The sequence below is a fragment of the Convolutriloba macropyga genome, chromosome 3 (genome assembly GCF_964194025.1).
Source record: "Convolutriloba macropyga chromosome 3, txConMacr16.3, whole genome shotgun sequence".
NCBI lineage: Eukaryota > Metazoa > Xenacoelomorpha > Acoela > Convolutidae > Convolutriloba > Convolutriloba macropyga.
This window is the reverse complement of record NC_134470.1, coordinates 80,509,197-80,531,502: the sequence shown is the minus strand read 5'-3', so window position 1 is coordinate 80,531,502 and position 22,306 is coordinate 80,509,197. Positions and strand designations below refer to the sequence as shown.

At 35.2% G+C, this 22,306-nt stretch overlaps 1 protein-coding gene across 3 annotated transcripts in view; it reads left to right on the top strand.

The window, feature by feature from the left end:
* LOC142336509 (uncharacterized) overlaps positions 1 to 22,306 on the top strand; it is a 47,238-nt gene that overhangs the window by 5,731 nt on the left and 19,201 nt on the right. For 2 of the 3 annotated variants that reach the window (XM_075385402.1, XM_075385401.1), the window contains exons 3-5: positions 1,565 to 1,796; positions 5,867 to 6,061; positions 11,374 to 11,400. In XM_075385402.1, coding sequence (XP_075241517.1) covers positions 1,565 to 1,796; positions 5,867 to 6,061; positions 11,374 to 11,400 — 454 coding nt within the window. The remainder of the gene's footprint in view (positions 1 to 1,564; positions 1,797 to 5,866; positions 6,062 to 11,373; positions 11,401 to 22,306) is intronic. The other variant, XM_075385403.1, reaches the window with a different exon arrangement.

Genomic DNA, 22,306 nt, shown 5'->3' with positions numbered 1-22,306 from the left:
GTTTGTGGCAATTATATTAGCCCTGTCGTCTTTTTTTAATGCGATTTTTCGCTTGACCGATTTTTCGTCTGACGCTTTTGACTTTTCGTCCTCAAAAACGGGATTAAGAGGTAGCGCCCGGAGGCCACTAAGTGGCCGAGTAGCTCTCTTAGAGCCTTACGCCTTACTAGTCTCTAAGTATCCGATTCACCGAAACGTTTTTGAGGAGACAATTTCAAGGTGTGCGGGCCTTAGTCTTAAAAGGCTTGACCCCCCCCCCCCCCACTCAGTCACCCCCACTCACCCAAAACTCGACACCCCCGTCCGTCCACCCTCCTCCAAGCGCTTCGCCCGACGTTAGAGCAATTCGCCCGACGTTAGTCGGTTATCCACGAATTAGCGCAATATTAATTAAAGGCAGGCACACTGGCTCGTACTGATGGATGTTTTGATATCATGTCCTGACTCATTTCCACAGAAGTTGCACCTGCTCAAAGGCTCTTAATAGACCCTAGAATTAGATATAAAATATGACCAAACATGCGTATTTATTTTCAAATATCCCATTTCCGTTTTCCCATTAGCCCACTATCCTTTTTATCCTCAATTTCAGTGGCGTCAAATTCAGTTCACAGGTTGTGTTTCCTTTCATGTTGATAAATTTTTATATAAAGTAACTTGGCGGTACCCCAACCAACGTCATTTAGTTGCTTCGGGTCAGTGTAGCAAATTCATCTGTCCTATTCCTATCTTTACTGCCCCATAAAAGTTACGGCTATCCATTTCTTTTTGAGAGCTATTAAAATTTGAAGCAGGACGACTTTTCATATTTCATACTTTGGTGTTATATATAACCAGTTTTTGGCCGATATTTTGTGCCCTGAAAGTCGTTGAAAAAGCGTCGCGTTTCTTCATGAAAAAGGTAAGTTGTGTCTGTGTCTGTTGTATCATAGAATGCTGACCTTTTTATCGGGCTTGAAATAAATTGGATTTAAAATGCCAGATTTTCCATTGTTGAAATGGAGAGATTTCATTTAGATATTCCACAATTTTTGCGCACAATTTTGATGTTCCGGAAAACGGAGCAGAACAATAAGAATTTGATCTTGTGATAAATTTCTCGAAGACGTTTTTGTTCCGTCGATTTTTGTATCGAGTTTTTTGTTTTCCCGGAAAAACTGAAAAAGTACTTATTCTGAACAGTTATGCGCAAATAAAGTAAAAATTGTAACCGAAGGATAAATTTGTCACTGTAAATAGATGTAGTCTCACCCAATGAGCGGGGAGACAGAATTTAAATACCAAACTTCAAGATCAGGATGGTTATGAGGACTATACTGCATCATTGAAAACCCGATTGTGTGGGTTAGAATTCCTAGATGAGTCCAAATGACAACTTGACCTGTTCTTGATTTGAACTGATGAGAATTTCGCTATCAACTTAGATTCCATAAAGAGATGTAAAACTAAGAAAATTAATTTATTTCTGTGCATTGAAAAAAAGCATTTGAATTATTGAAGCGGAGAGTGTGTTAATGTCCAGTTGAATTTTGTGCTGTTTTATAGAAACAAGTTCTGCATTTAGGACATCCAGAATCTGACGCCTCAGCAGCGTGAGAAGATCAACCTGTACCAGAGGAGGGAGAGTCTGGCCAGAGTGAATTCCCTCAAAAGACAGTCGCCCTCTGTCTCCATCAGCCTCAGCACAAAGAGGGCCAGCGAGTCCTCCCAGGGTAGAAGGGGTAGTGACTTCACACCCCTCAACAGTACTAACATCGACAACAGTGCTAGTCGAACACTCAACGAAGAAAAACCAGGTTGGTCATCTTTCAAATAAATTTGATTTAGTAAGTTTTATTCGCTGTATTCGCCGCGGAACAACAGAAGCGTTTCAGATTACTGTTCTATTATTACCTGTCTTTCAAATGGTTCTTTTTTGCTAGCGTCATTGCTCTTTTCTGGTGACTATGGCCGCTTCTTTGAGCCTGAAACTTTAACCAGGTACCAAAAATTTGTCAGGCTGTGGTTGAAATTAAGTAATATAGCTAAATTCATAAACATAGCGAGTGTTTCAAATAATCATTTAAGAATCTTTGCTTTTATTTCTAAGCTTTTTGTGTTTTAAACACAAAAAGATCTATTCACATTTTCATGAAGTCAAATTGGATTAGTGATTTTGGTCACGCCGAAACAGGACATGAAGCGAAAAAGAGAGTGGTTTTGCGGTGTAATTTTGTTCGCTCTAATTTTAAAATATAGTGAGCTAACGGTGTTTGAACAAAAATTCGCTGTCTCGAAAGTGGTTTTTGTTTACATGCGGCAATTTCAATTCGATTTTTTTTTACTATTTTTTAAAATAATTTTTTATCTGATTGCTCTCCAAATGGTATTCTCAATTCATTCATAGTCCGTTCTAGGTCTAGTTTTTTATTAAGTCAATGAAAATTTGAATTGCATGTCAGGACTTGTCCTGCTATGTTTTGTACAATCCAAAGGATTTGGGTTGTATTTGTGTGCTGTCTTTTGTTAAAGATCTGTTCTTTCTTTTTTCGGCTTTTTCACGTCAGTGCGATCCGCTGAAGTACTAAAAGGAGCGAAAATTAGAGTAGATTTTAGGTGTGATTTTTTCATACTACCTTTAAAGTCGAGTCAGAAATTGGTGTTTGAACAATTTTTGGTTTTTGAGAGGGATTTTTTTCACGTGCGTCAATTTGACTTCTGTTTTCCGACTTTCTTTTCCTTGTGCTCTTAGTATGATACATTGTTGTTCTTGTTCCGCCTAGTTGAAATTGCTAGAAATGATAGGGGGCAAATGAAACTTTTTATGACCTGTACGCTTTTTTGTCAAAAAAAAAACAGAAGAATATTTGATTTGACCTCTTTCAAATTTCAAAAATTATTTCTGTTGTCTTATCACTAAGTATCACCAATGACAGGTTTTATTGGTTGATAACGAGGCGCAAATGAACCTAATTAATGGCCCGAGTTAATAGCTTATTAGTTTTCATGACTTTGACACTATTTTTTCTCCGAAAATTGAGTAGTTTTTGTTGTCTTATCATTTTTTCCATTAATAACAGGCCTCACAGTTTGCTAATAGGAGTTATTTTAGCCGATTAAATCGTTTCTGTTCAAAGCTGATGCCTTCTATGACTTTGAGATCAATAGTTTTCAAATATTTTAGAATTTTTGAGTTTTGCGATTTTTTGATCTTAACTTATCATATCTTTTGTCTCATTATGGACCATTGGTTTTTAAAAAGTTTCTCTTTTTTGTTGAAAATCTTTTCAATCAATTCATAGCTATTGCTTTCTTTGACTTATACGCTGCCCGTTTTTGTTCAAAAAAACTTAAATAAAAACTCAAAAATAAACTAAGTTTTTTCGAAAAAAAAAACGGGCAGCGTAAAAAAGTCGAAGAATTGATTGAAAAGATTTTAAAAAAGAGAAGCTTTTTAAAAACCAATTGCAGTCTTATCCTTTAACCTCATCAATCACAGGATCCTTTAACCTCATCAATCACAGGTTTCATCGGTTATTTATGAGAAACAAGGGAATTTAATTAGTGGCGTAGTTTTTTAGGACTCGTTTTTTGATTTTGACCATGTCTTTAAAAAATAGATTTGATTGTTTATTGGATTGCGTCTTTTTTTGTTCTTGCGGTAAAATTGCTTAATCTCAATTGTGTCATTGGACATCTAACAGGGCCTGTTTTTTGTCAGTTCAAACTTTAATCATTTCTTTGGATTGTAATTCAGGACTTGTCCGGCTTTGTTTTAATTCGTCGTCTACGTCGATGATTCCTGCGACTTTGACTTTCTCAATTTCAGTGACTTCTGATTTGCGGTTGAAATGTGTGTGCGTGAAGTCATTTGTTCTGCTTTTATGTCAATTGCTTGACTTACCTCACTAAAAAAGACTTCTGAACTCACTTAAGGAACTTTAAGTTTTATGAACATCTACTAGTTAAAGATCAATAGCGTGCATCTAAGTAGTGTCAAACGTATATGCCCTAATTCTTGAGTATTAGAGTTTTGAGTTTTTGATTTTGATTAAGCTCTGTTAAGGCTTTTTCCTTATAAACATTCACGTGCGTCAATTTGACTTCTGTTTTCCGACTTTCTTTTCCTTGTGCTCCTAGTATGATACATTGTTGTTCTTGTTCCGCCTAGTTGAAATTGCTAGAAATGATAGGGGGCAAATGAAACTTTTTATGACCTGTACGCTTTTTTGTCAAAAAAAAACAGAAGAATATTTGATTTGACCTCTTTCAAATTTCAAAAATTATTTCTGTTGTCTTATCACTAAGTATCACCAATGACAGGTTTTATTGGTTGATAACGAGGCGCAAATGAACCTAATTAATGGCCCGAGTTAATAGCTTATTAGTTTTCATGACTTTGACACTATTTTTTCTCCGAAAATTGAGTAGTTTTTGTTGTCTTATCATTTTTTCCATTAATAACAGGCCTCACAGTTTGCTAATAGGAGTTATTTTAGCCGATTAAATCGTTTCTGTTCAAAGCTGATGCCTTCTATGACTTTGAGATCAATAGTTTTCAAATATTTTAGAATTTTTGAGTTTTGCGATTTTTTGATCTTAACTTATCATATCTTTTGTCTCATTATGGACCATTGGTTTTTAAAAAGTTGCTTTTTTGTTGAAAATCTTTTCAATCAATTCATAGCTATTGCTTTCTTTGACTTATACGCTGCCCGTTTTTGTTCAAAAAAACTTAAATAAAAACTCAAAAATAAACTAAGTTTTTTCGAAAAAAAAAACGGGCAGCGTAAAAAAGTCAAAGAATTGATTGAAAAGATTTTAAAAAAGAGAAGCTTTTTAAAAACCAATTGCAGTCTTATCCTTTAACCTCATCAATCACAGGATCCTTTAACCTCATCAATCACAGGTTTCATCGGTTATTTATGAGAAACAAGGGAATTTAATTAGTGGCGTAGTTTTTTAGGACTCGTTTTTTGATTTTGACCATGTCTTTAAAAAATAGATTTGATTGTTTATTGGATTGCGTCTTTTTTTGTTCTTGCGGTAAAATTGCTTAATCTCAATTGTGTCATTGGACATCTAACAGGGCCTGTTTTTTGTCAGTTCAAACTTTAATCATTTCTTTGGATTGTAATTCAGGACTTGTCCTGCTTTGTTTTAATTCGTCGTCTACGTCGATGATTCCTGCGACTTTGACTTTCTCAATTTCAGTGACTTCTGATTTGCGGTTGAAATGTGTGTGCATGAAGTCATTTGTTCTGCTTTTATGTCAATTGCTTGACTTACCTCACTAAAAAAGACTTCTGAACTCACTTAAGGAACTTTAAATTTTATGAACATCTACTAGTTAAAGATCAATAGCGTGCATCTAAGTAGTGTCAAACGTATATGCCCTAATTCTTGAGTATTAGAGTTTTGATTTTTTGATTTTGATTAAGCTCTGTTAAGGCTTTTTCCTTATAAAGCGTATGTGTCTTATAAAGCGTAAATGACAGTCCGAATCTAACCCAAAAAGTCTAGTGGTCTATTAAAGGACTGATGGTCAATATGTCCATCTTTTTTCTTTAGTTGTTTCAATTCCATGGAGGGGCACAAGCGTCTATCGCGGCTATTTTACGGCAATCTGCCGGCTATGTTTATAATTGTTTCAAGCCTTTGTGTAATTAACATAATACGAATCAGAGCATGATAGCGTTAAATTGATTTTTTCAGCAGTGCTGTGATATTCTCAAAAAAAGTCGGACGAATGAGGAATATTTAGCAGCTCATTTCACGAATTAGCGTAAACTGAAATTGTCAGAAAAGAATCGTATTTGCAGTCGTAATAATGGTGCTCAAAAAGTGGTTGCGTCGGAAAACGTAAAAGGTTCCCTTGTTTTTACAGTCGCTGAGAAGCCAGATGAAGAGAAGGAGAATGAGCAGCCCCCCGCGACAGCCTCTGAAGACACAGAGGAGAAAGTGGTGGATACTACCACTGGAGTATATCAGCAGATGAAACTGTTCACCCCCAAGCCTTACTCCCATAGTATCGATTCCACTCAGCCCAACAGTGGCGCAACTAGTCCTCGCAACGCAATCAGTAAGTTTTTAACTGTCCAAGATTGCTTTAACATTAAATCCAACTGCAGATAACTATTTAGACTACTGCTTTTTGGGGGCATCAAATTATAAATGGATTGAAGCGAGGCCACGGGACGTGTGAAACCATTAGTAACGAGTGTCGAAATGCAATAGTCTAATAAACAATTTGCAGACGTACGTGGCCAAAAGTTTTTTTTTTCACTATCCAGAACCTCAATTATCCTATAACGCCAGGTACAGCCAAATTCAAGGATGTAAAAGCTATTTGTCTGAAAAATAATTGAACATTCATTGATCATGTTTAACTGCTTTCGAACGAAGTTTGAAGCAATTATTGTAAACGTATATGTCTTTTTTATGCAAAATTTTTGATTGAATGTTTTTTTTTGTGGAACATTCTGTCGATTTCACGTCTCGAGTGACTTTTTTACGCTTGACTTTGATTTTTGTCAAGTGGTTTCAATTGCGAGAATTCAGACATTAAGTCTGTTGCTAAAATAAAAGCGATTGTGAGAGATGAGCGTATATAGCCCGTGTAGCTTAGTGGTTAATGTCCACGGCTCTCATCCGGGAGGTCGCGGGTGCGAACTCCTCCCTAGTCATGCATCATAAAAGTTTCAGTAGCCTGCTCCACCTCGCCAGCAATTCGTCCGACGTTAGTCGCTTTATATTTTTAATTGCGTAAAAGCGAATAGCTGGGGCTATAATTGGCCTCCTCTTGGTTGAGATTTTGAATTCTATTGGTGTGATGTCTTTTTATACAACTCGAAGAGGACTATTGGTGGAGCGTCTTTTTTGATCGGTAATTTTGGGAACAGGAAGTGAATTGCGTGAAAACAAAGATTGGAAGTCAAATTTCTGGGGAAACCTGAAGATGAGAGTGGTTTCTTGTTCTTGTCGCATTTTGAAAACGAGCGAAAAATTAGGCGTGAGAGAAATTTTTATAATCACTTGCGGCATTTTAATTTAAACTCTGATTTTTTCAGTTAAAGGTGTTTATCTCAAATATCTAAACCAGTAATAGTGAGTTTGGAAGCATTTGTGAGCAACTGGAGCAAATAATATACTTATAGATTCAATTTTGAGTTTCTGTTTTTGCCCTCATTTTGCTATGTTGGATGCTTTTTAGAAATTTTTGTTCTAATTTCTATATCATTTGGAGAGTTCTGTGGTTCAAAATTAGTTAATCCAGCTGTTTTCGCTGCCTTTTGTTTTAATTAATATTAATTTTGAATTGTTTAGTTGCAAGTAATTGTTTTATTTTCTGCAAATGGTGGCCTGTTTTTAAGTAATGGTGTTCTGTTTTTTTTAAGTATCTCGCCAATTTCAGATTTTGTGATTTTCGTTATAGTATTTCTTGTTCCTTTTTTAAATTATGGCTACTCTATAGGGGATGCTACTAACTGGTGCCAATGAATGAAAGAAAGTGCTCTTTTCGCTCGAGTAAATAATACAATTTCCTAATGAGTTAGCTGGGGCTCCTATTAGCCTTTTCCTGGTTTTCGTCGTCACGATCCTTTCAAATCTGCGTATTGTTGATTCATGCAATTTCGTCTGAATTGCGTGCGTAGCGCCATTTTTCGTTTTTTGTTGGGTATTTTTCTTGTTCTATATATATTTTTGCCAGGGTTGATTTAATGAATGCTTCATAAGACGCTTTATCTCAGAATATTAGTTGGAAGTAGTAGGCTATTTTATTAAGATATGTTAACACGTTTACTTGATTTTTGAAGTCAAAGTAGAGTAGTGGTTTTTGCAGAAACAGGGATTGGAGCGAAAAGGTGGCTGGTTTTTTGGCCTAATATTTTTTCACTCTAATTCCTGAGTAAGAAAATGGCGTATGAACAAATATTTGCTACACCGATTAGTTTTGTTTATTTGCGGCAATTTGACTTTATTTTGTTTACTGTTATTTCAATTTTTTTGATTTAGTGTGTTAAGTCAATAAAAAATTCTTTGAATTGTAATTCAGGGATTGTCCTGCTATGTTTTTTTTCATCAAGGTTTGTTTGCGGCCATATGACGTCACGATGACTTCAAATCTGCTTTTTTTTAATTTCATGTAATTTCGTCTGAATTGCGTGCGTGGTGGCATTTTTCACACTGAGCATATTTTTTTTCATTTGCTTGATTATGTCTTCGATCGCGTGTGACTTACCTTTTCTCAGAAATGACCTACTTTAATTCTTTCCTTACTTAAGGAAATGACTTTTTTTATTTCAAAGAGATTAGGTGAACTGAGTGTGTCAGACTAAGAGAAGGTGATTGAGAGCATCTATTAAAAGCAGCAATAAGCTATACTGATTCAAAATCAAAATAACATCGCAACTATTAATAAAATGCAGACATTTTTTGTCTTTTCTTCTATCATCATTTTGAGACTACAGATCTTCGAACCTATCGTGGCTATTTTCTGGCAATCTAGCCCTTGTTTTTTTTAAATATATATTTCTGCCAGGTGCTTGGAGGTTGAATGCTTGAGCAGAAGTTTTTTTTCTAAAATATCAGTTGCGAAGTAGTAGTTTGTAAAGAATTGTTTGGAGAATATTTTCTTAGTTTCCTTTCACTTTCTCAGTGTACTATATGAAGTAGTTTTGTTGGTTTTTGACGTTTGGTAGCTGTTTAATGAATGAAAATTAAACGTAGTTTTTTTGGCAGTAGTTCTGGAGTGGCAGCAAGAGTCGCGCTATCGGTTTTTGTTGTCAATATTTTTCCATTGTTCATTTTCCTGTCATTGTTTCAAATTGCTTAGTGTAAGTAAAATTTTCAGTTTGTCTGTTTGGGTGGTCGCTTCCGAAATTCTGCCAGCTGTTTTTAAATCTTCTAACACATATACATGATTTTTGTTGTCAAATTGGAGAAGTCACGTCAAAAGAGGAAGTGGAGCAAAAAGGCGAGTGGTTTTGCGGCCAGAAAATTTTCCATTCTTTTCCAGTGTGAGAAAAATGTGTTTGAACGAAAATTTGGTGTTTCGATTGAATTTTTCTGTTCATGTGCGGTAATTTGACTTCTAACTTTTTTATTTTTCCTTTTTCGAAATTTCTTTGAGAAAAAAATATACAAAGAAATGGCTAGGATTAAAAATGAAAAAAAAAGAGTGCAAAAAAGTTCAGTTGTCCTGCTGTTTTTTAATTCGTCAAGATTTTTACGACCATATGAAGTCCCGATGGCTTCATATTTCGTGCATTTTTATTTGAAACTGGATTAACGATTTTCATCGGAGTGATATGAGGACCTGACAACGTTGTTTTATGTGGGAATAGCAGCAGCAGTTTGTTTATATCATTATTAATTGATCTCTTAAAAAGAGTAGCACTAATTTGGGTGCTATCGGTCTTTTTAATAATACTTTTTGCTTTCCTAACTACTAGGTTCGAGATAAATGATCAAACTCGAGCTTCTAATCAGGAAAACTTCCAGGAATGCGATCAATGCTTTAAATTGACACTAACGTAGTTTTGGACCCTCATTCTCTTTTTCCTCACCGGTTAAACTAGCCTCCGTTAACTTAAGCTGGCCAAATCAAAGCCAGAACCATAAGAAACAAATTGAACCTCACAACTTTTCAATTTCTAAAAATTTTTAAGTATGTGTTGGATAAAAAAAATATGAAGGGATTGCTGTACTCTTTTAGGAAGAGAACACTGCACAATTAAAATTTTTGTAATATAGCCTCTCAAAGATAGTTAAATTCATTTTTAATTGCGCTCGAGCGGAGTTTGAAGCAATTATTGTAAATATGCGCCTTTTTGTGCGCAATTTTCTTATTGACCGTTTCCGCGCTTTTGTTCCAGGGAATTCTTTGACTTCTGGAATGACGTTCGTACGCTTCTGAATTCTTCATTTTTGAGTGATCTAAGTTACTCATTCTGAACATTTTTTTTGCTATTATAAAACCGACTGTGAGCGAAAGAGAAGGAACGTCTTTGTAGCTTAGTGGTTAAGATGTCGAACTGGCATACTGGATGACCGGGGTTTGAACTCCCGTGTGCACCCTGTTTTTGCACCCATAAAACCCTCTCTAACTTATTGTGGCCACCTGTCGTTCGAGAGCTATTTATCCGACCTTAGTCGGTGTAGGTTTTAAAGCAGTAAACTTGATCACAATAAAAAAGATTAAATCTGTGCTCCAACAATTGTGGGACCATTTTTGTCTCGCGGGACTATTTGCGTGAACAATTGCGGGACCATTTGAGAAAATAAACCAAAAATTTTTTCACCAAAAAATTGAGATTCAGCGTATTGGTATAGAAACTATGCAAACACTGAAAATTTTCTCAACTCAATTGTTGATACCACCCATACTATTAATCTTCAACACTGCTAAGTGCTATCTCAGCTCAGCTTGTATTGTTAAAACAGTTACGCTCCCAGTCGTACGCCTTCATATGAGAAGATTTGGGAGTTTTTTAATCCAAGTGTGACTTCAAAAATTTCAGATTTTTCAGTGTTTCAAATGTCAGAAATTTTACCTCTCGTCAATTTTTATCATTTAAGTAAGCAACTGCTGCTTGAATGGAAAAGTTTACAGTGGTGTTTTTTTTAAAAAAAATTCTACTTAAGTGAGAATCATCAGGCTCTTTTTTTAAGTAAACATTCTAGAGCATGAAGTTCGTTCAATTGTCTATGGTTCATATCAGTATTCGAGGTTTAAAGTTGTGACTAGATTGTATTTGTGTTTATAAAGTAGGCTTCAACAGAATAAGCAGACAATATGACCGGGTGATTATTTAAATAGTGTTTTAACTGTACCTGAACATTAATTTGTATCATGTTTAAATAGTTTACATAGTGCGACCTTCCAGCTCTAGTTTATTTGAACTGGTTGCCGGTTCCTCCTTCTTCCTCTTCCAACCTTCAGTTGACCGTTTTATGAGTAGGCAAATCATTTTTGGCTCAATATTACGTGTTTCAACCTAAACAGTAGCCGATAAGAGCATTGTTGAGGCTTGTCGAAATCAATTGTGCATAAGCTTATGGAATGACTTCTCATAATTGAATTCTAATAGACCATGGAATTTGAAACGTTTCAAGATTTTTTTATGATCTAAACATGCGAGGGCAAAATATGCAATGAGAAAGTACACTTATTTTTTTTTACCCCGTACAGCACGTGATAAGAAAGACTATTGAGCGAATTTTAAGAGAGATTAATATATTTATTATAATCGCCACGGCTGTTCCTCTGTGGCCCGTGGGAATTGATATGAAGCTATCAGGAACTGGGAAACCTTGACATAGCCGGGTGAATCCAGAACTGGTTGTTGACCTCTATGCTGTCGTTGAGCTAAAACTTTGTTTTTTTTACAGCGATCGAAGACTTCCCAAGTATAAAAGGTAACTGTAACGCATTCTCCGCTAATTGACCAAGACAATTAACAATCATCGTAGATTGAAATTTTATTAATTTTCAAACTGAATGCATGTTTCTAACAAACTTAGATTGCATTTCTAGTTTTGTCACATTACTTTTTTTTAAACTCAGGGTACATTATTCCAGTAACAACCAGACTTCGATTATGAACCAAAATGAAATTTGGCTTTTGAGATCACAAATTCTAAAAATTTTGTGATCTGTTAATAATTCTGTAAATATCTACGCGTGCCCGGAATGTTAAGCGAATCTGAGAAACGGGATGAACTGGTACAGCCAGAGGTTATTAAGTTGCTGAGCTATTCTCTAGGAGCTTTACTAGTACTCTACGAAGCTGCCGATGAGATGTAAATTCATGCTCTGAAACCGAATCTTGGGCGTTTCGCCCTCCACCCACTTCGAACTATGCTTTGTAGGTTTAAATTTACAGTGGAAAGGGCAAGTTTCCTGGATTGGAAGCGCTTCTTATGCCCCCATCCCCGCAGAGAATGTGATTCTTGTCACCTTGAAGATAGGGTCCCTAAGATTAAGCAAGGAACTAAGAATGCAAATCCAATGTTAGTTGCTTGAGAGCAATTTATCCAACATCTGATGGTTAAGTTTTATGTTCTAAAAAAATTTTAAAATGCAGCGATAAAAAAGAGTATGTTTGGTTGGCCAAACGATAAAGTTGTTGTTAAAAGTTTTTGATTTTACATTGATCCTGTGTTTTTTGTTCCAAGAATTTTGTGCAGCGGTATCGATTTTTCCCCCGAGTTTTTTTTCACGCAGGATTAGTTATTTGTCTTGAACAAAGTCGAGTTGTCTCTATGTGTGCGTCTGCTTGAATGTTCTAACTTTTTCAATGAAACTTTTCTCACGCTCTCTAAAAATTTTGAGATGAACTCGATTGGCGTCACCTTACTTCTAAAATTCAAATTAAAAGGGCACCGAAATTTGTGTCATTTTTCAAATCAAATCTTACTAGTTGCCTGTTTAATCTCTAATAACATTTGAAATCCTTTAGTAGACCACTAGCCTGTACTGTGCCTCTCTCTCTCGCTGCTAAAACATGTTTAAAACAAGAGAATTGAAACCCTGTCAGTTGTTCCTGAGCAATTTGTCCGACATTGGTCGGTTAAGTTGATCATTTGCTTGATCGTTTTCAGAATTTAATGTCTAACTCGGTTGGCCAAAAAGAGTTTAGTGTCATAGTTTAATGTCTCACTCGATTTGCAAAAAAAATGATATAACTTTGTTTGGAAGAGAAAAACTTTAACTAAGGGTTGTGTTTTAAGTAGTTAATTTTTTTCTGTCTATTTCTACATGTGCCTGTGTCTTTTTGGTTTGTGATCGCGTATCTCTCTTTCGCTCTGTGTGTGTGTGTGCGTGCGTTCGTGCGTGCGTACGTGTTTCTTAAGACTCGAAGAGGAATTTTAGTTTAATAAACGTTTAATTGCTCTCGTGAAGGACGTTTAAGGCAATTCGTGCATTTTTCTAAATCTGTCTTGACTTATCGAACGACGTTTGTCTATCTAGCTTTGAATTTTGCATTATCCAATCTATTTTTTCTTTCACAATTTTAAGGAGTTGAAGTGTTTAGGTGACAGTTTACTACTGAGACCCCACCACACCCCCACTTCACCCCCATCCCTACCCCTGCGCATCAGCGCTTCTGTTTTTTTTTTAAATTTCGTTTTACCTTTCGATCTAGTTTTTCAGTTTGCATAAGTCACGACTTTCACGTTTGAGTTTTGACTCACCTAACTCACTGTTTCTGATGAAATTAATTTTAGTCCATTAACTCATTGAATTACGCAATATAGCTAATACGGGCAATGACAATGGAGCGAATTCAAAAGAGACGGAATAAACTGATAAAGCTTGTCATTTGGTCATAGCGCATTTGCTGATCAAATTTCTTTTTAGTAATTGCTAGCTGTTTTTCGTTATAAACTCAATAGATTTTACTTTAGAAATGGAATTATAATTTTAGAATTTAACTGAATCTGCACAGTCAAATAAGAACTCTTTTGACTCTTAGAAAATCTGTCAATTTCTCCCTCCTTCTTTATTTCAATCCCGTTGTGAGCCAATGGGTTCAGCGACGGCTATTTCCCGATAATTTGTTGCCTATATATTACAATTATGTGGAAAAACAATAACGTTGAAATTTCGGTATTCCTTCATTAAAGATCATGCATTCAAAAGACAAAAAAGAAAAATTTAAAATTTTCTTGTGCTCCTTCTATTTAAACTTGTGGTAGTTCAACAAATCTCCGATGTAACCTAAACAGAAAAAAAAGGATTTAAAACGTGGAAATTGAAAACAGGAGAACAAAAGATGCCAAAAATATCTAATGGGAATAACCAAGGAAATTTTTTAAATTTCTTCCGTTTAGCCTTTAAACTCTTAATTAATGTTTAAAAAGAATTGTTTGATAGTTGTTTTCTGTAGTTGTGTTTGTCAGAAATTGAATAAAATTTTGCTCTGGACACTCTTCATTGCTATTTCTTCAAGTATTACAAAGGTAAATTTTTATTGGTAAGAATTTTTTTGCTGGAAAACTCCTCCCAGGTTTTCTATTCCAAATAAGTGTTCCGCTTGGGGGAACAGTTGATTACATCCCAATGAGCACGTAGAAACTATGAATTAACATCAGACGAATGAGAAAATTGAGAAAAAAACGGAAATTTTTTTTAACACGCTCTGTTCTCACCTGATGCTTGGTCGATTTTTGAACATATCTCCAATTGATCCGAAATTCATTGAAAGATTAAATGAGTTTAAACAGAAATCTGCGAGCTTGAGTTCATTGATTTACAACGACGTCAGTTTCTAAACTAGAAAAAATTTTCGAAAACACTACCGTGTCGATTTGTAATGTGAGGAAAATATCTTTTATTTTAAATTGTGAACTTCAAAATTGTGTGAATATAGGACACGTGAATTAAAGTAACTTGAAATTAACCAGTTCTTGCCCGCATGGGAACTTCACATTCGTGTTCTTCAATTCGTGCTCTTTTTAAACAATAAGACTCTATGAACGCGCTTTCAGATGCGTTAATTTTGGTTTTTATTTTTGCTTAGCGTAGAATATTGCTAGTTTAGTTAGTTAACATTCTAAAACAAAGTGTCTAAAAGGGTTGCTTTGCTTCACTGCTTCACTGACCAACCATTTGAAGTATTGCTTGAATTCGTCACAATTGACTCAAAAATTTGGTAACAAACTTTTTGAATTCAAATTACTTCAGAGTAATCTATACCTCTTCCTTAACTATATATAATGCACTACAGTTCGCACTGGTTGCTTGATATCTGTTTGGCGTGGAATTCAAGTGTTTTTGTTTTCTTTTGTAACAGTAGAAAGTTTGCAGCTATAAATGGTAGCTCATTCGGAGCGAGAGCTTGAAATGGTACCGCTGACGTATTTTTCTATGGCAGAAATACTTCGGTGGAGATCAATATTGCCCGATCAAAAGGAGCTTACTGGCCTTTATGCATATGTATATACTAGTCATAGGAAACAACAAAAAGACATGACTGCTGTGTATATTGTAATGATTTCTAAAGAATTACATGTATTGACATGAATTAAAATAATTTTAAGTTAACCAGTTCTTGCCCACATGGGAACTTCACTTAATATTCTACAATTTTTGGTTCATTTTTTTCCGTGAATTAAAATTTTAAAATTCCTGCTCTTTTTGAAATAGAGTCTAATGAAAATTTGTTATTCATTGCAAAATGATTGACAACGCAATTGTTTGTTCATCTGGTAAAATTATATAAACACGAGGTTTCTGAAAACTTTGTTTTTGCAGAAAAAAATTTGTACTCAAGGTTGCCGCGGAAAAATACATTAATTTGAGCTTGGAAAAATTAACAGTCAAAAGCTTGTTTCAACTCAGAGTAGAAAGAATTGTTTGACAAACTGGAGACGTTCGTTGGAACATTCCGTGCTACGCACAGTCTCAATTATGTCGTCTTATTTATTTCTTTGATTTTAGTTGTTTCACGCAGCCTTTAAATTATTTTGTATGAAACCGTAGCTGGATGAGTGAATTAGAACCACGATCTGAGCGCATGTGTTAGGGTTATTAAGGTCCACAGTAAATCGTTTTTAAAGGGAAAACGATCATTTGTTACTAGGTTTTATTCAGCTTAGTTGCTTTGGTTTTTAAATTTTTGGTTGAAGGTGCTTTGACATTTTGCGATGTAGTTGAAAATAGGAGTAGGAGATATATATCGCCTAGGTCACCACAAGTTTTCCGTTCTTTATAAGCTAATTACCTTTCTTAGTTAATGGCAACATATTTCTCCCTTTCCTAGTTAAAGTCGGAAACCTTTATTAATAATAACTAGGGTGGTAAATTAGCGTAGGTGCTTGAAAAATGTTAAAGATTGATGTAGATTTGGTTTAAATTGCGTACCATTTAAATTTATCCCACACAATGCAACCTACTGCAGCCTAATTTGTGGTTTTGTTGCTGCAAATAAAGTAAACATTGCTCACTTTTGAGCAATCTACCATTTCAATCCTCTTGCTGCATAAAAAGAGAGTTGTTTGTGCTGATAAAACAAAAGGGATGTCTGCAGCCTTTTTGAGAGACTACAAAGACTGAATGTATGCAATTATTTGAGTGCTTTGTATTTAACACTTCCTAATACTCAGTTGCTCTTTTTGCATAAATTGTGCAAACTGAGGCAGGTTGCCTTAAATCCGTTGAGCCATGAACTAAATACCAGTTGGATGTCGCTGATTTTTTTTTCATTTTGGAAAATTAGATGCAAATATAGCTAAGCTAGATCCAGTAATGTTTGCTAAGTAAAGTATACTGGATCAGTACAACTAAAACAATGTTCAGATGAAACACAGTGACCAAAACTAAAAACATGCTCCTCAAAATTATTCGAAACTTGTGTGTGTGTAATTTTCTTGATTGTTGACGGCGGTTCATGAATTTCATGATAAACATAATGGCCAAGTTTTAGTTGCCCATTTATTGCTGTGCGAGAACTCGTTTGTCACCCAATGAGTAACTTAACTTTTTGAAATCCTTAACTTTTTTTCTTTTTTCAACCCGATTGTGTGGGTAGATGAGGACGAAATTTTGAGGACCCGATTGTGTGGGTTCATGGGGAACAAACAAAAGTCAACAAACAAAAGGCAACCTCAATTGCGTGGGTACCATGGTGATTTGTGGGTGATCAAGCCTGATCGTAAGAAAACCTTTCGAAAATCAACTAAACTTAGAACTGATTTCGACTATGAGTTCTCTAACCAAGTAGTTTGTCAATTTAAAAATTATAACTTTGCTAAGTTAAGTACATTGACATTTTTATGGATACATGCACTGTTTGGTTAAACTCCTGATGTGTGGCGTTGCTTTGTATTGCGTGGTCGTGCCACAAATTGATCGGATAAGAAGAAAGCGTGAAATGATGGTTGACCAACTGTGATCAAAGCTACTGTGATCAGACTATACACGAAATAAACACACAAGGCAGACCATATTGATTGTTTGTTACAAGTCATAATATTCAAATTCAAACATTGCCTCAAATATTCATGCTAACATGCATGTGTTCAAGTAATTTTTTTGAGGGATGCATTCTATTTGCAACCCCCCCCCCACTCCTCCACCAGTGAACGGGTATAAAGAGCCTAACGTGATGAGGGGACTTGAGTGGAAATGATGCGAAGTATTATTATTGTGCTGTCATTTTTATGATGGATTGGTTTCGCATGCCTAATGCGTATCATGAAGTTGAGATAAAGGGGTGCAGATATTTATTTATTTAATATCTAGTTTACTTAAAATATTTGTTTAGGATCTTGTTGATTGGAATCAATCATCAATTAAGCTATGACAACGTATTCGATCTTTAAGCCATACAAAATTTGAGTTTTTTGCAGAGTAGGCTTGATATTTCATTGTAATAAGTATCGGTGTCCCGCATGGTTGAATTTTTTGAAGTAAAGCGAGGATCGGAAATCGCATTAGCACAGTATTCCAAACCCCCCGCCCCCCAAGTGCCAAATAAACCTTAAATATGAAAAACTTGAAGATTGACATATTGATTTTAGGATTCTCAACGGTTTGGCAGCAAATATTAACGGATTTGATGAAAAACAATTATAAAAAGTTCTGTAATTTTTCATGTTTCAGAAAATATCATGTTTCAGAAAATATCATGTTTCAAATTATCATGTGTCAGAAAATAAAAGTTACAATTCATCATTTAGTATCAAATTTAACTGCTAAACATGGAGAATATTGTCACAATTAGAATGTAGCGCAAGTTTTTTTTACTGTTTCTACAGAGGAAAGTGCTTATTTTATCGATTTTAAAATTAATTTCAAAGCCAGAGCTTATTCGTGGCCTGTTTAAAGTAGATGACCGTTAAATGTTGGTTTTGGGACACAATGGCAGCAAATGACAATGACTTAGCTTAGGAAAACATCGAGGATAAATTTTTGTTTGCGTAGTTTTTATTAGCTCTGAAAGGAAGATTATAGCAATTATATTAGTCCTGTGATCTTTTTAATGCGAGTTTTTGCCTGACCGATTTTTCGTCTGATTTTTTTGACTTTGTACTCAAAAACGGGATAATTAGGTAACTAACAGAGGTCATTAGGGCTATTACAGCCTTTCGGCTTACTAGACTCTTAGTATGCAATTCACCGAAAATGTGTTGGAGACAAATTCAGTGTCAATGGCGGTCGTTAGAGTATGACCCCACTCCCTCTCCCGCCACATCAGCCCCTCCCCCCATCCCCACCCCTGCAAAATGTTCCTGACGTTTTCCCTAACGTATGGGGCAGAATTTTACTTATACAATTTAAAGAGTAGTATTTTTTGCGATCTACTACAGTGTTCTCTAATTAAAACATTTTTCGGGTTTCTTGTTCTTGAAGAAAAAGTAGTTTGGTGCAGTTTTTGAAGACTGTTTTTAGCTGCTCGCGAACGAAGTTTTGAGAAGTTGTTGTAAACGTGTCTTTTTTTCGCCTGAAGGTTTTTGCGCTTTTCTTATAGAACATTCGTTTGCTTGCTTGAGTGGTTTCAATGAAATCTCAATTGAGTTTTTGATTGTTGACTTCTTGATTATTGTGATATAAATTGCTCAATTTAGTAATATAAATTTGTGTGGTATAAATTGTGCAATATAAATTTTTTAATCGAGGTGTTCTCTGAGCGTTGGATTTTAATCTCAGATTAGCGTCCGTGAACCTCGGTTTCAATCCCCACCCTCTTTCACTCAAAGATATTTGTAAATTGTACCAATTATGTTTTTGACTTCTTTCTTTGGCTACCCAGCCTAGCGTTCGAGATCCATTCTTCCAATGTTAGTCCGTTTATGTCAGTGTTATGTGCATTTGCAAGGAAAGCTTTCACATGCTCCCAATTTCACAATTTCACCTTTTTATCCTCTTCTTAGCTATTAACTGCTCTCAAACAAAGTTTGAAGTAGATATTATGGACGACGTTTGAGTTTTTGGTTTCTCGAGTGACTTATGCATCTTTCACCCTTAGAAATTTGCGAGATCTAATTTGCTCTCTCATTCGCTGGTGTAAGCAGCTAATCCCTGAAGCGACAATTTGAAGATAAAATAGTCAAATGAAAAGTGCGCTGAATTTGGTTTCATTTTTAACCTTTATCATGCTAGTGGCTTATATAAGCTCTAATGAAATCATCTGAATCCAGTACTACAACCTTACTGAGGCATGCGCAACAAAAGACTCGAAGTCCTTTAGTCGTTCGAGAGCAATTAGTCCGACAGTAGTCAGCTATGTTTAAATGAAATATTGTTCGGTGTTAATTTCAGAGGAGGTCAATTGTTTGAATCTGATTTGAAATAGTTTTTTGAACTTTTTAACAACGGAATTACTAGTTGGGGCACTTCCTAATTTTTTTTCATTACTGTGGTATTTAATTTTTGGTATACGTTCTTAGCTGACCTAAGTGGGGAGAATAAAAGCAAATTGTAATAGAGGCCTACTTCTTGTTGTCAAGAAAAGAACGGACTGCTGATATTTGATTGATTAAACTGCTAATCTGTTGTGTTGATGACTAAAATCATGATAACCAAGTTAATTGTCAATTCAGTTTATTTCCCATTAAAAAAATTAATCGTCTTTTTGGTTGCATATTGTTGGCGTCTGATAGGGCATTTTTTAAATTAAAGAGGTTTTTAGCTTAAGAATAAGCTTTGTTCTTCATTCTAAAACAAAAAGTTCCGATGCGTTAGTTTTGTTTTTACTTTTGCTTAGTGTGGAATATTGTTAGTTTATATTAGTTAGTTAACCTTCTAGACTTCTAGAACAAAGTGTCTAAAAGGGTTGCTTTGCTTCTCTGCTTCATTGACAAACCATTGGAAGTATTGCTTGAATTTGTCACAGTCAACTTAAAAATTTCAAAACAAACTTTCCAGATTCAAATTACTTGATTAATCTATACCTCTTCCTTAACTATTATATATATAATGCACTGCAATTCGCACTGGTTGTTTAATAAGTGTTTGGCGTGGAATTCAAGCGTTTTTTTCTTTTGTGACAGTAGAAAGTTTGCAGCTATAAATGGTTGCTCATTCTGTTGAGAGCTTGAAATGCTACCTACCGCTGACGTATTTTTCTATGGCAGAAATACTTCGACGGAGATCAATATTGCCCGATCAAAAGGAGCTTACTGGCCTTTATTCATAAGTATATACTAGTCGCAGGGAACAACAAAAAGACATGACTGTGCGGTGTATATTGTAATGATTTCTAAAGAATTACATGTATTGACATAGTTTGAAGTCTGTAATTGCAGCGGTGAAGCAAATAGCCAGTCGGAAATTGGTGGATTTTTGATGCAATTTGGTCTGGCCGATTGTTTATTTGGCGCTGCTTTTTATTTCCCCTGGGTGCGCAGTGGTGTAATGTTCAGGAAATGAAAATTTTAATATCCTGTTTAATTACATCACAATAGCTCCTGACTAGAGGGACGGTAGAGGAGGCGGCACGAGGTGTGTGTGTGTGTGTGTGTGTGTGTGTGTGTGTGTGTGGGGGGGGGGGGGGGCGGGGGGGAGGGAGGGGGTTGGGAGGAGTAAAGAGATTGTAAAATATTTGGCAGGCAACTGTTAGAAACAGTCGTGGTTTTTGACGGGAATGGCTGGTGGGAATTGATATTGGTTGTTGAGTACTGTGTGTGTAAAGTCGAAAACAAATATTGACTGAATGAGTGAGTGAGTGAGTGCTGGTATAAACATGTCTTAGGAGTTACATGTGGCCCCAATTCTCCTAATTGAATTGAGAGAACCCAACAAGAACGGGCTCGTTGTTGTGTACTTGTTTGCAGGGTACTAACTGGGCATTGATAAATTGTATGGATATGAATTTGATATGGTATGATGGTAGTGATAGAAGCTCAAGTTCAATCAGTGTATGCTTGGAGTGATGAGGCTAAAGAATGGAAATTAACAGGATGCAGATAAGAGAGTCCTTGAGACATTGTTGTTCTTCATAACAGCAGTACCAGTGAAGTAAAATTAATTTGCCAGTGACAGAATGGGAGGATACTGTGTGAATTTCAGATGAAGTTTTAAACCGCTGCAAACACGAGTTATATTAAAATTTTATCATGGAGAAATTATTAAAATTTTGAAGAAATTATATTAAAATTATCTTGAAATAATATTAAAATTAAGAAGAATTTATATTAAAATTATCTTGAAATTATATTAAAATTAAATCATGAAGAAAAAATTATATTGAAGTCCAATCATGAAGAAATTATTATATTAAAATTAAATCATGACCTAATTATATTAAAATTATTTCTTGAAATTTTTTTAAAAATTAAATCATTAAGAAATTACATTAAAATTAAATCATGAAGAAATAGTTGTATTTAAATTAAAGCATGAAGAAATTATAAAGTTTAATGATGAACAATTTATATTGAAATCAAATCTTAAAGAAATTACCCGGGTTGACCACCATAAATCCATCTTAGATACCATATCAAAGTCATGTACGGCGCGTATGGTGTCTTGGATACAATGTCAAAGACCATACAAAAAACACAACAAGGTCTCAAAGGACGTTTTTTGGATCGCATGTTAAGCACAAAGTGACAAAATTAGATTTGCTTTTGAATAAATCAAAAACTTTTCAAGGGGACTTAGATTCCATATCCAAGACCATAGAAATCTATGGCCCATAGAAGACCATAAGGCTGAATCTTCCCAAGGCCATCCATAAGGCTGAAACTCTACCCAAGCTCATATACGGTGTCTTGAAATACAAGGGAGAAAATTTTTAGCTATGGAGATGTAGCGGAAAAGTTCAACGAACATTTTTAATGATTAAAAAAACTTTTGCATACCGACCTAATCAAATCCAGAGTTTTCTGGATGATATATATTTTTGAAAAATTTAGTTGGATTGAGATTAAGCACTTTACACTCTAGAAAGAGGTCTTCGGCGTATTGAGTCTAAATTAACTGAAGCGTTCAATCCCTTATCTTTTTCTATGTGGCTCTTTTCAGCTGATTCATAACCAAATGCAAACTTCCAAAACTGTGGAAACAAGGCAAATTAGACATAAATAACCACAGGCCTGTCGCTATTCGAAGTTCATTGTCACTTTTGTTTGAGCGACTGCTGTATAGACAGTTCGAAGGGCTTCTACTGAAAAAATTTTGTAGGCAACAACATGGTTTTTTATAGAGGCACTCAACAATCACTCAAATTCTTTTATTACAATAATTTTTGTAAATCTTTAGACGCAAAAAGCTTCCAGTTATTGTTTATTTTGATATCGCTAAAGCCTTTGACTCTTTCAAATTGAACACAATTACTGCAAACTGTGTCGTTTTGAACTCCTTGCTGGGAGTCTT